The sequence below is a fragment of the Plecotus auritus genome, assembly GCF_963455305.1.
Source record: "Plecotus auritus genome assembly, chromosome: X".
NCBI classification, from domain to species: Eukaryota; Metazoa; Chordata; class Mammalia; order Chiroptera; family Vespertilionidae; genus Plecotus; species Plecotus auritus.
The window spans coordinates 13,706,737-13,721,130 of NC_137784.1; the positions used below are offsets into that span (position 1 = coordinate 13,706,737).

The 14,394-nt window shown below is 35.9% G+C and overlaps 1 protein-coding gene across 8 annotated transcripts in view; it reads left to right on the plus strand.

Annotated features, from left to right (window-relative positions):
• The window catches only part of CNKSR2 (connector enhancer of kinase suppressor of Ras 2), a 271,774-nt gene that overhangs the window by 88,740 nt on the left and 168,640 nt on the right, over positions 1 to 14,394 (plus strand). For all 8 annotated transcript variants that reach the window (XM_080653010.1, XM_080653014.1, XM_080653011.1 and 5 more), the window contains exon 5: positions 4,755 to 4,796. In XM_080653010.1, the coding sequence (XP_080509136.1) occupies positions 4,755 to 4,796 (42 nt within the window). The remainder of the gene's footprint in view (positions 1 to 4,754; positions 4,797 to 14,394) is intronic.

Consider the following 14,394-nt stretch of genomic DNA (forward strand, 5'->3'; position numbering starts at 1 on the left):
GTAAAGAAAAATGCAAGTGTTACTCTGCGTGTATTGTAAAGGACAGCATGAGCTACTGAAGAGAACTCTAGGGAGTATATAGTGGCTTAGCTCTAAATCCAATTTTAAAAATCTAAATTTAATCCTAACCTAAAAATAACTAGAACGTCAGAGGTGTACCTTTCCATAGCATGAATAGGTTCATAAAATGTAGATTCCTTCATATTCAGTGCTATTTTCTTTTTAAGACTTGGGGTATGATCTTTTGGGGAAGGATTTGACGGTAAATATTAATAAAACCCTCACTTGAAAAGCAAATATTTTAAAATCGCATTTTGATGGAAATAAAATAACTTCCTAATAAGATGAATCCCCAAAGTACCTAGGGCTATTTAAATATTTAGCATTATAAAATGAACTCCATAAAATTATAGCTTCCCTAAATAGAACATAGTCATTTTCTATTCTTCTTCCTAATACATAGCAGCAGGTTAATATGCACTTTTTATTGTTCAGCTTTGTTATTTTGTTTTTATTATGCTATGCCCTGCCCTTTGTGAAAGCCTGTGGCTTTCAATAATGAACAGGGCAATGTGGCTGAATAAAAGTAGAGATGCAATCAAGTAGAAGCACTTAATTCAAAATAGTAAGCTATTAAAGGAAGAAAGTTTACTAGAAGTAACATCACCAGTCAACAAATTTGGGGAATGTGTAATCAAAACACATAGCTCTGAAGAAGGAGCTAAGAACTGTTTAGGGTCAACCCTCAAATAGATACTATTGTTAAATCCATTTACTGTTTTAGTTATTCTATATATTTGATCATTTTTTGTTTGATATGGTTTGGCATTCTTCTATAACATGATGTCTTATAAAATATTACTTTTCAAACTACTACCTTTATCAAAATTATCTTGGGGGCCTTCACTGTGAATCTACTAAATCTTTATTTCTGGGGATGAACCTGGAAATTTGCATTTTCACCCACTCCCCAAGTGATTCTTACATATATACAGAACTAAAATCTGAAAATTACTGCAATAGCTGTGTTTGAGTGTAATTCCATTGCTTTTGTAATAATGCCTCTTTTTTTCCCTCAAGACCTATTTTTTCCAAGACCAAATTAAAAACCAACTTTCTAGATTTTTTTATCTTCATCTGTAACCCTAGCCCAGTGGTCGGCAAACTGCAGCTCGCGAGCCACATGCGGCTCATGAGCCACGGTTTGCCACTCTGTTGACTAATGAGTTTACCCACCACTGACCTAGACTCTCGATTCCAATAATTACAGGCTGTTGTTATTCCTTGTGATTAAGCCCCTATCCCAGTGGTCAGCAAACTCATTAGTCAACAGAGCGGCAAACTGCGGCTCGCGAGCTGCATGTGGCTCGAGAGCTGCAGTTTACAGACCACTGCCCTAGCCCTATGAACCTGTCTTTATTATAGTAATTGTGGGTGTCCCAAAAGTTTTATGCAGATTTGTTTTAATAACTTCCCACATATAAATATGCTACAAACATCATTTGAAAATCAAATTATTTCAATTTTTTATTATTTAGTTTTGTTTACCTCAAGTTTTTAATTTTAACATCAGTATATGAGTTTTTATTTCTATTTTTTTTATTGAATTTATTGGCATGACACTGGTTATGTGACAGTTTTTTAGACCTATGGAAAAACTCAGCCACCTCAATTACCTGATATATCTCCCTTAGACTTTGTCAAGCATGCATCAGTGCTTCATTCTTTGAATAATTATAAGGTTAGGATTATAAATGTAGTCCTTTTAGTCACTGAGGACCAGGAGCTGATTCAAGTTTTTGTAAAGTTTGAAATTTTACTTGAGCAACTTATAGCACAACACAGTGGTCATGTTGAGTGTTAATAAGAAATATACTAATATTTTTAAAATTTAAATAATTTACTTTTCACATGTTGATTTGTATAATTTTGTGACATTTATACTTCTAAAGTTATTAAAACATAAAACTGCATGAAGACTTTGGAATTCTACATATTTTAACTTATTTTGTGAACGCCTATCTCCTTAAACTTCAATTCCCTAAGTCAGGAGTAACATTTTATTCACTTTTGTATCCTTAGTACAATTGATTAATATTTGTTGAACTAAGAAGAAAAATACATCTATTGCCCAGCCAGTGTTGCTCAGTGGTTGAGCATTGATCCATGAACCAGCAGATCACAGTTCAATTCCCAGTCAGGGCACATGCCTAGGTTGTGGGCTTGATTCCCCAGTAGGGGGCGTGCAGGAGGCAGCTGATGAATGATTCCCTCTCGTCATTGATGTTTCTATCTCTCTCACTTTCCCTTCCTCTCTAAAATCAATAAAAACATATTTTAAAAAAGAAAAGTACATCTATTATACATCATCCAACTCATTCAATTATTCAATATCATTAAACTATAAAAGATACTTGTATATATTTACTATATTTAAAATTTAGCATCAGACATATTAGTATATTTAATATTTAATCATATTTACTGTTTCATCCATTGCAGTTATTATCCTTTTAGATGCTCAAATTGCTCCATCTTTGGCCAGTGGGAACCTCTTCATAGTGACTTCTCAGTCCTACTGACACAATCCACATATAGTCTTTAATAACTTTCTATCTTGTGTCACAATATAATCCAAACTCATCTTGTACATTTCCTATTCCAGAGCAGAATCAGCCATTTTCCAAGAAGGCCTTGGAAATGGCATTTGAAGATCACTAACTGTGGAGAGTTTATTTATTACTATGTTAGCCATCATTTGTATGCCTTTTCAGTGGGCAAAACTAAGAAAAACATGCATATATGCATACATAACACATCAAGAGACTCTAGGGGTTTTACTTTTTATATATGTACCTGTTTTCTCCCTGCTAAAACTACTTACCAATGACACCAAGAATGATAGTATCACATTGTTCAATTGCTTCATCCTGTAAAACACAACAGTTTTAACAAAACAATAATAGAATAACAACAGTACTATCAACAAACACTATGATTGCTAAAAATAGTGTAAGATTTTGTCACACAGTTCCTTTTGTTGTATTACATTAGGGATGTGCAAGTAAAATATTATATTTTGAAGGGACTTGAAATATTCTATGTGATTATTATGTCATTAGCAGGATATACATTTAGATAATATTTACTTTTCTCCTTGAGAATCCCTGTGAAGTTGGAATATTTAATCATATTGTCTGATTCTAGGAAGGCAGGTAAAGAATGAAACTCGCATCCATTTCAGCTGAAGCTAGCTATAGAGACAGTATAGGGAAACTGGGCGACTGCCCAGCTTTTTTCAAATCATCTCTTCCCAATGTAATTGTGTTTGAAGTTAATTTTGTAAAATTGGCCCCTTCCAATGCAGATGAGAGTACAAATGTACTGTGAAAATATAAATGTTTTATCTACAACTTGGCTCCTCTGTACATAATTCATAATTATTAAGAGTTGACTTTATGTCAGTATATAAACAGGTATGACTGTCTATACTCTATATACTGGTAGCTTCCTCTGGCAAATGTTACTTTTGTAACAAACTTCTCTTTTGGCACAGAGCTCTTCAGAATGGCAAGGCCCAATCCGTAAACATTTCTATTAGTTTGGGAAATGAATCAGATCTAAATTTAACTTTAAAAATTCTGCCCCTGATAAGAATATGTACTTTGTCTGACAAGGTATTATGGTGAAATGGCATCATGAAAAACTATGCCAAACCAGATTCCTTTTTGTTAAAATTAAGTTCAGGAGGGAAAATAAGAAGGACAATTATTTCTTGAAATATGCAGTACTATAGAATATGGATATTTTTTCAAAATTAGTAAAATAATTAACTTTATATTTTAAAATAAAGATTAGTTTAAATTTTTAAATAAAGATGCAGTAATTAATAGTTAAAATATATTTATCATTTACTTTGTCAAATACTGTGCTAAGCCATTTATCTCATTTTTTCATTTAATTCTCATAACACCCTAAGTTTCTACTAATATAGTGCCTATTTCATAAATTCCTTGGAAAAAAACAGCCATAGATATGAGAAGTTTCTAAGCAGAGATCACTTTGCTATGTTACCACTTTATTGTAAGTGTAGCAATTGCAAGTAAAAAGACAGTGGTGATTTTTTAAAAATAATTTCAGGGAATCAAATTTAGGCAAGAACTATAAACTTGGCATTTATTAGTAGCATGTATCAATTCTAATACATAATGTAAAGTATATTAAATACAATAGTTGCAAATATAAATGTATTTTTGAGATTTTGATATTGAAATAAATGACAGTGTTTTTCTTAATGTTCCAGTCTATAATAAGTTAGTATTTGAAATGTTGGAAATATTTCAAAAAGTACATTTATCACATGTAAAAGTTTAGATAGAAAATGGTTACAATAACTTTCCAATGATTGTTTTTACATCTACTTAATGTAAATTATTTATTTTATGTTTAACATTAGTTAAATTATAAATAAGTGGAACAACAAATCGATGTTTCTCTTTCTCATCAATCAATCAATAAAAATAAACTTAAAAAAAAGAAAATACACAAGCAAAAATGAGAAAAATCCCTGTAACTGACTACCAGAGCTAACCACTATTGATATGTTGTGATATAGTAGTCCAGATTTTTTCCATTATTCTGCTTTTGCTTGAATTGTTAATACTTTTTTCAAATTGTAGTGTAATTCATAAGAAAGTATTTTAAGAGGAATGCTTGATTTTTCTCAAAGTTAATGTGTATGTTTCTATTTTTAGGATTGTACCGTATATGAAACAGAAAATAAAATCCTTCATGTGGTAAGTATACTTGGATTTATTATCATCTTCATTAGAAAATATTTCTTTGTTTAACTAGTAATTAATAAAAATCTACAACCTATAAAAAGGTGAACCCTGTATATTTCATAGAAAAAATTCAAAAGAATCAAAACATAACAGGTTATATTATTTATAATTACTGTATTGTATCTTAATAGAAAATATGATACAATATTTAGGTTGCAGCAGGGTTGGAGTACAGTAAAATAAAGAATCTAGAGAAAAGAGAACTTGAAATCAGAATTTTTCATGGTTGAGTTTTGACAGGAGATCAAAGAAAAGTATTTGGTTGTATAACAGAGATAATTCACCTCTATCATCATTTGTATGAAATAACTCATAAAATAATCAAACTGCCTTTGCTCTGATTCTGTACTCACCACACAAACTTCCAAATTTAATTTGGCAATATTTGTTAAATAAATCAATGACTTTGCAGATATTTTATTACTAGAAATGAGTGTGAGTACATTATACTTTGCAGAAAGGCAAATTATTTCTTGTTAATGAACATTTGGCTGCTTTTCTTTGTACATCCATGTCTTGGTTGATGCTCATATGCCCTTGTAACTTCTTTACCTCTATTAGAAACGAGTGAAAGTATATGTAACACTGAAGACATTTAGAAATGAGTGCAATATATTCACTTAGGCCTTGGCCAGTGTGATCGATGGTTGGAGTGTCAGCCCGAGAACTGAAGGGTCATGAAGTACCCTTTTGAAAAAATGTATTTGAGTAAGTCTACCATATAAATGAAGTAAAGCCTGAATTCCAGAATAGTAAAATTATGGTAGCAAAGGACTGGAGGTGAAATACAACCAGATGAGATGTTGTCACCCACGAGTTTAGTGAAGTAGACAAGTGTTGCAGGCACACTAATGGGAGCAGCAGGGCTATGACGCAGAGTAAGTCTGCCAAAAAAACAAGGTCTGAAATGGCTTCTCTGGAGTGTTTCTCAAGATTCAAAGACTGTGGTGAAAGGTAGGAATGAAGCATGTTAACTATTTGTTTTATTTCATAACCATTCTATTTAATCTCTTTTTTTTCATTTTAAAAATATATGAGTTCTTTATGTTGGTGTTCTTGCTAGCATTACATTTGCTGGACACATTATGCATTGTTAAATGCTTTGATATTCACACTGACTCTGAATGTACAGTCCTTGTTCTCAAAGACTATTTGTTTTTGTTGGGGAGTCAGAGGCAGAGTAATGTAGTAGAAAGTGCACCAAATTTGAGAATTAAAAAGATTTGGTGTCCTGACCCCATTCTGGTGCTTAACTAGCGCTTTACAAAGTAAATTAGCCTCTCTGATTAAGTTGAAGGATTGCAGCTTCTGTGGTTTCTAAGGTGTAAATACCATAATTCTTTGATGACTAACTCACAGAATCAGTAGAAAGCAGTGTTTCCACACAAATTGAAGGATTGTCATTAAGTGAGACCATTCTTTATGTGATCAAAGACACTCATTTTTTTAAAAAAAACTACACTTACAGTCATTGTAAATGTAAAGATTTCTTCAACAAGTTAATTGAATTCGTCTGGAGACAGAAATCACACAGTAACAAACAAGGGAAGTTTATGCTAAGTAATTATCAAACTATGAAAGAAGAGTACTCATACAGATGTAGAGAGACTCTAAAGCATGCCCTAGGTCTGTACCCAAGGAAAGGCACTATCCCCCAGGCTGATGTCAGAACTCATTGGAGCAGTAGTGTTGCAGCTTCACTGGCTTGCCTAAGCAAGAGCTGATCCACAGTGGCCAGGCAAGCAGGAACCAATCTTAGGGTACAGGCAAGTAATGCTGCTGGGAGGACTCATAGAGCAAGTGGGGTGCAACTGTGGGTAAGAGGCCGAGAGGGCCGCAAGATGGTGGTCACTAAGCCCAGGATAAGGCTGTGAGGTCACTGAGGGACCACATGATCTGGGGACCACTAGATTTCCCACACACATGCATCACTGATAGACCGTGCATCAGGAGCAAGAAAAATCAAAATGCAGCACTAGGGGACCTGAAGGAAAGGCCTCCTTCCCCCTGTGATGTCCCTCCACCGCCCTCTACTGACAAAAAACTTAACATTGTGCTCACTGTAAATGAAGAGTCCTGTCCATTATCACAGAGCAAGCACTGAAGGGTGAATTTGGAGCTGAGAGCCAATAAATTCATAACTGACACAGTGTGATTAGCTTTTTTCTCCATAAAAGCACAGATGGTAACTTTGAATTTCTCAGTTGTAAGTGAAAATGTTGCTCCCAGATCTCTGCTTTTAATTCCCTATTTGCCCATAAACTGTATATAGAGTGCCTGGATTTTCCAGAAGCTCACCCAATTATAATGAACTGCTTTACTCCTGCTATTTGAATCTGAAGTTAAATGAAATACTCTTCCTAATAACCTACACTTTAGTTGAGCTACTAAGATGTCCAGACCCTTGTAAATCTTGAGCCTGAAAGGCACTGTGCCCTCTAATGAGTGCTCTCTCATCTGGCTGGGACCCACTGCAAACCTGCCTGGCTCTGTTTCCTGCCCCTGAGAAAGCAAGCAAATAGAACGGAGATTTTCCCAGATCCAGCTCTGGTTTCCAGCTATTTCCCTTTGAGAAATCAGAATGGTGGAACCTGCTGTCCCACTTTTAATTCAGACCCGACCAAGATGTCTCAGGGCAGTACTTACAAGTAAGTTGCAAATGTCAAGGGTCCACTTCGTGCTCATCACCGTAGGTACACATTTGGGGCTGACTAATGGTCTCTCACTGGCCGGTACTGACCTCATCATTCCTAGCTGATTATTATTTTAAAGTGTTATTGCTTCTTTTCCATTACCAGGTACACAAGGTCTGCATGCTTAATGTCAATGATGTCAAAGCCAAATATGCTACCAGAAATATTCTCCCAGGTTGTGAAATCCTCGAACATAGCAGTTGGCATTTGAATCATGTAGCAGATACTTAGTGATTGTTAAGTGAATGAATGGCTTAATGAAGAGATGGTGATGGTGATGGTGGTGATGGTGGTGGTGGCGGCGGCGGCTGTGGCAAGGGCAGAGATAACTGCGGTGGGAGTGGTGGTGGTGGTTTCTTTTCATTTTGGTAATTGTTTTGTTGTGTTTTCCCCCACCATCAGAGTTTGAAACCTAAAGGGATTGCAGAGTTCTAGGCATTGTTGGAACAAAATTCACATGATCTTTATTAGTTTGCAACTACAATTGCTTTCTGAAGCTGCTTGAAACTCTTAATTTTGCTGTATAACATAACTTTTATGTTGAGTTAAAATTGAAATTTTATTCTATTATATTAGTTTTTAAGTTTAAAAAATTGTTTCTCCATCAATTCTCTTTTCTTATATGAGCAAGAAAGTTTTCTTGTGTTGGGGCACATGTATATAGAATAATACTTTGGAATACCAGTTTAAATTCTTTTTAAAAATATATTTTTATTGATTTCAGAGAGGAAGGGAGAGGGAGAGAGAGATAGAAACATCAATGATGAGAGAGAATCATTGATTGGCTGCCTCCTGCACACCCGCTACTGGGGACCAAGCCCACAACCCAGGCATGTGAATTGACCAGGAATCAAACTGTGACCTCCTGGTTAAAGGGTCGATGCTCAACCACTGAACCACAGGAGCCAGGCTACCAGTTTAAATTCTGTTTGTGAATTTCACTCTTTTGTTACCTACAATTGTTCACTCCCTGTGTCCTGTTAGTGAAACATCATAATCAGAGGTGTAGCATTACTAGTTTCACAGAGATCTGGCAAGTACTAAGATACTAAGAATATTATAGTTCCTAATGAGGCTTATATCACCTAGAGTTCTCACTATTTGACAATATTATATATTACAATATTATAATACGTAATATTTTTCACCAAATACAGCGTAATTGTCATCCTAAATTAGCACAGACTTGTATGACTTATTTTTTTTTTCAAATTTTTATTAAGGTATTATATGTGTACATATCTTACCATTGCCCCCCACCCCCACCCCACTCCCATACATGCCCTCACCCCCCAATGTTTTGCATCCATTGGTTACTCTTATATACATGCATATAAGTCCTTCAGTTGATCTCTTATTTCCCCCACCTCTCCCTAACCTTACCACTGTAATTTGACAGTCTGTTTGATGCTTTACTGCCTCTGTAACTATCTTTTTGTTCATCAGTTTATAATGTTTTTCATTATCCCCAAATGAGTGGGATCATGTGGTATTTTTCTTTCATTGACTGGCTTATTTCACTTAGCATAATGTTCTCTAATTCCATCCAAGTGCCTACAAATGGTAGTAATTCCTTCTTTTTTACGGCAGCATAGTATTCCATTGTGTAGATGTACCATAGTTTTCTGATCCAGTCATCTGCTGATGGGCACCTAGGCTGTTTCCAAATCTTAGCTATTGTAAATTGTGCTGCTATGAACATAGGGGTGCATATATCCTTTCTGATTGGTGTTTCTGGTTTCTTAGGATATATTCATAGGAGTGGGATTACTGGGTCAAATGGGAGTTCCATTTTCAGTTTTTTGAGGAAACTCCATACTGTTCTCCACAGTGGCTGCACCAGTCTGCATTCCCACCAGCAGTGCACGAGGGTTCCTTTTTCTCCGCATCCTCGCCAACACTTGTCGTTTGTTGATTTGTTGATGATAGCCATTCTGACAGGTGTGAGATGGTATCGCATTGTTGTTTTGATTTGCATCTCTCGGATAATTAGTGACTTTGAGCATGTTTTCATGTGTCTCTTGGCCTTCCTTCTGTCTTCTTTCGAAAAGCTTCTATTTAGGTCCATTGCCCATTTTTTTATTGGATCATTTATCTTCCTTTTATTAAGTTGTATAAGCTGCCTGTAGATGTTGGAAATTAAACCTTTATCAGTGATACCATTTGCAAATATGTTCTCCCATACAGTGGGGTTTCTTGTTGTTTTGTTGATGGTTTCTTTTGCTGTGCAAAAGCTTTTTATTTTGATGTAGTCCCATTTGTTTATTTTCTGTTTGGCTTCCATTGCCCTAGGGGCAGTATCACTGAAAAAGTTCTTTTGGCATATGTCTGAGATTTTGCTGCCTGTGGATTCCTCTAGTATTTTTATGGTTTCCCGTCTTATGTTTAAGTCCTGTACCCATTTTGAGTTTATTTTTGTGTATGGTGTAAGTTGGTGATCTAGTTTCATTTTTTTGCATGTATCTGTCCAATTTTCCCAACACCATTTATTGAAGAGACTGTCTTGACTCCATTGTATGTTCATGCCTCCTTTGTCAAATATTAATTGCGCATAGTGGTTTGGGTCGATATCTGGATTCTCTATTCTGTTCCATTGATCTATATGTCTGTTCTTGTGCCAGTACCAGGCTGTTTTGAGGACAGTGGCTTTGTAATACAGCTTGAAATCTGGTATTGAGATCCCTCCTACTTTATTCTTCTTTCTCAGGATTGCTGTGGCTATTCGGGGTCTTTTTTTATTCCAGATGAATTTTTGGAGAGTTCTTTCTAGGTCTGTGAAATACGCCGTTGGTATTTTAATGGGGAGTGCATTGAATCTATAGATTGCTATGGGTAGTATGGACATTTTAATGATGTTGATTCTACCAATCCATGAACATGGTATGTTCTTCCATCTGTTTACATCTTCCTCTATCTCTTTTTTCAGTGTCCTGTAGTTTTCTGCATATAGGTCTTTTACCTCCTTGGTTAGGTTTATTCCTAAGTATCTTAATTTTTTTGGTGCGATGGAAAATGGGATTGCTTTTTTAGTCTCTCTTTCTGTAAGTTCATTGTTGGTGTATAGAAATGCCATAGATTTCTTGGTGTTAATTTTGTATCCTGCTACATTGCCAAATTCATTTATTAAGTCTGTTAGTTTTTTGATGGAGTCTTTCGGGTTTTTTATGTACAATATCATGTCATCTGCAAATAAGGACAGCTTTATTTCTTCTTTTCCAATTTGGATGCCTTTTATTTCTTCTTCTTGTCTAATTGCAGTGGCTAATACTTCCAGTACTATGTCAAACAGGAGTGGTGAGAGTGGGCATCCCTGTCTTGTTCCTGTTCTTAGGGGAAATGGTTTTAGTTTTTGCCCATTGAGTATGATGTTAGCTGTGGGTTTATCATATATAGCTTTTATGATGTTGAGGTATGATCCTTCTATTCCCACCTTGTTGAGAGTTTTTATCAAGAAAGGGTGTTGGATTTTGTCAAATGCTTTTTCTGCATCAATTGATATGACTATGTGATTTTTATCTCTCAATTTGTTTATGTGATGTATCACATTTATTGATTTGCGGATATTGAACCATCCTTGCATTCCTGGGATAAACCCTACTTGGTCATGGTGTATGATCTTTCTGATGTACTGCTGGATCCTATTTGCTAGAATTTTGTTGAGGATTTTGGCATCTACATTCATGAGGGATATTGGCCTGTAATTCTCTTTCATTGTGTTGTCTTTATCTGGTTTTGGTATTAGGGTGATGCTGGCTTCATAGAAGGAGCTTGGAAGTGTTCCTTCCTCTTGAATTTTTTGGAATAGTCTGAGGAGGATAGGTTTTAGTTCTTCCTTGAATGTTTGGTAGAACTCTCCTGTGAAGCCGTCTGGCCCCGGGCTTTTGTTTGCCGGAAGCTCTTTGATGACTGCTTCAATTTCTTCCATAGTTACTGGCATGTTGAGCTGTTTAGATTCTTCCTGATTGAGTTTTGGAAGGTTATATTTTTCTAGGAATATGTCCATTTCCTCCAGGTTGTCCAGTTTGTTGGAATAGAGTTGTTCATAGTATTTTTTAACAATCCTTTGTATTTCGGCGGGATCTGTTGTTATTTCACCTCTTTCATTTCTGATCTTGTTTATTTGGGTCCTCTCCCTTTGCTTCTTGGTGAGCCTGGCTAGAGGTTCATCAATCTTGTTTATCCTTTCAAAGAACCAGCTCTTGGTTTTGTTGATCTTTTGTATTGTTTCTTTGGTCTCTATGTCGTTTATCTGTGCTCTGATCTTTATTATTTCCTTCCTTCTGCTTACACTGGGCTTTTCTTGTTGCTCTTTTTCTAACTCTTTGAGTTGTTGGGTTAGGTAATTTATTACCCCTGTTTCTTGTTTTTTGCAGTAGGCTCGTAGAGCTATGAACTTCCCTCTCAAGACTGCTTTCGCTGTGTCCCATAGATTTTGGATTGTAGTGTTTTCATTGTCATTTGTTGTCATGATGTTTTTTATTTCTTCTTTGATCTCTCTGGTAACCCAGTCATGGTTTAATAGCATGCTGTTTAATCTCCATGTGTTTGATTTCTTTGGGTTGTTTTTATTGTAGTTGATTTCCAGTTTTATGCCACTGTGGTCTGAGAAGATGCTTGATATGATTTCTATCTTCTTGAATTTGAAGAGACTTTGCCTATGTCCCAACATATGGTCTATCTTTGAAAATGACCCATGTGCGCTTGAGAAGAATGTATATTCTGTGGCTTTGGGGTGAAATGTTCTGAATATGTCAATTAATTCCATCTGGTCTAGTGAGTCATTTAGGATTGATGTTTCTTTGCTGATGTTTTGTTTAGAGGATTTGTCCAATGGTGATAGTGGGGTATTAAAGTCTCCTACTATGATTGTATTGCTGTCAATGTCTCCCTTGATATCCTCCAGGAGTTTTTTTATGTATTTGGGTGCTCCTGTATTGGGTGCATATATGTTTACCAGAGTTATTTCTTCTTGTTGGATTGCTCCCTTTAGTATTATGAAATGGCCTTCCTTATCTCTTGTTATGTCCTTCAGTTTGAGATCTAATTTGTCAGAAATAAGTATTGCTACCCCAGCTTTTTTTTCAGTTCCATTTGCCTGGAAAACCTTTTTCCATCCCTTCACCCTCAGTCTGTGTGCGTCTTTTTTTCTGAGGTGGGTTTCTTGTAGACAGCAGATATATGGGTCGTGTTTTCTTATCCAATCTGTTACCCTATGTCTTTTGATTGGGGCATTTAATCCATTTACATTTAAAGTTATTATTGATAGGTACTTATTTGTCGCCATTCCTATTCTTTACCCCTGTGTTACTTCTTCGCTTCCTGTTTCTTTCTTTCTTTTTTTTTTTTTTTTTTACAGTAGACCCTTTAGCATTTCTTGCATTGCTGGTTTGGTGGTAATAAATTCCCTTAGTCCTTTTTTGTCTGTGAAGCTCCTGATTTCACCTTCAATTTTGATTGACAGCCTTGCTGGGTACAGTATTCTTGGATTCAGCCCCTTCCTTTGCATGACTTTGTATATTTCATTCCATTCCCTTCTGGCCTGATGAGTTTCTGTTGAGAAATCAGTTGCTAGTCTGATGGGGGTTCCTTTGTATGTAACTTTCTGTCTCTCTCTTGCTGCTTTTAAGATTCTTACTTTGTCGTTGGTGTTTGCCAATTTAATTATAATGTGCCTTGGCGTCGGTCTTTTGGGGTTCATTTTGCTTGGGACTCTGTGAGCTTCTTGGATTTGTGTGGGTTTTTTCTTCCCTATATCTGGGAAATTTTCTGTCATTATTTCTTCAAAGAGGTTTTCTATTCCTTGCTCAGCTTCCTTTCCTTCTGGAACCCCTATTATGCGGATGTTGTTTTGTTTCGTGTTGTCCCAAAGTTCCCTTAGACTCTCCTCCTGCCTTTTAATTTTTTTTTCTAGAAGTTGCTTTTCTTGGGTATTTTTTTCCATCTTGTCTTCTAGCTCACTGATGCGGTCCTCTGCTTCTTCTAGTCTACTCTTGATGCTTTCTATTGAGTTCTTTACTGCAGCGATGTCATTTTTCATTTCTTCTTGGTTCTTCTTCATTTCCTCTTGGTTCTTGCTCATATTGTCGAATTTGTCTTCCATTCTTTTCAGCCACCTTATGACCATTTCTCTGAATTCTTTTTCTGGAAGGTTGCTTGCCTCCATTTCGCTTACTTCCTTTTCTGGTGATGCCTGCTTTTCTTTCATATGCGGGCTGCTTCTTTGTCTCCCCATGGTCTCTCTTCTCTGGGTGTCTGGTTATGTAGTTCTCTCTCTCCTGGGTTGATTTAAAGGCACAAAATACAGCACTACCAGGTACAACTCACAAGGCACTGAACAGGAATGTATTCACGATATTAATAACCTCCAATAAAGGTGACCACCAGAGAAAGGCAAATTAGGTGCTAGGAGAGAAAGAAGAAGAGGAAAAAAGAAAGAAAGAAAGAAAAAAAGAAAAAAGGAGTGTGAAAATGAAATTGGGAAAAGGGAAAGTAAAGAGAAAAAAAAAAGTAAGAGAGACAAGAAATTGACTAAGAGAGAAAGGGGAACAGACTATATATATTGGGGATAAAACTCCAATAGAACAATCACTAATCCCAGCAAATGCCAGCAACAAGTGCCTGGGGATTAGTACAAACTACAACACCAACTAATATGGAGTGAGGCAAGGGAAAGCTGAAGCACAAAACAAACAAAAAAATAAACAAAAGAAGAATAAGCAAAACAATCTCACAAAAAAAGCATAAAAATTGGATATAATCTACATTCAAGCAAACAACAACAAAAGGACAGAGATAAGGACAAGTTTATGGATAACTCAGACAGCGAAGGGAGAGGTGTATGTGGACTTGGAGCAGGG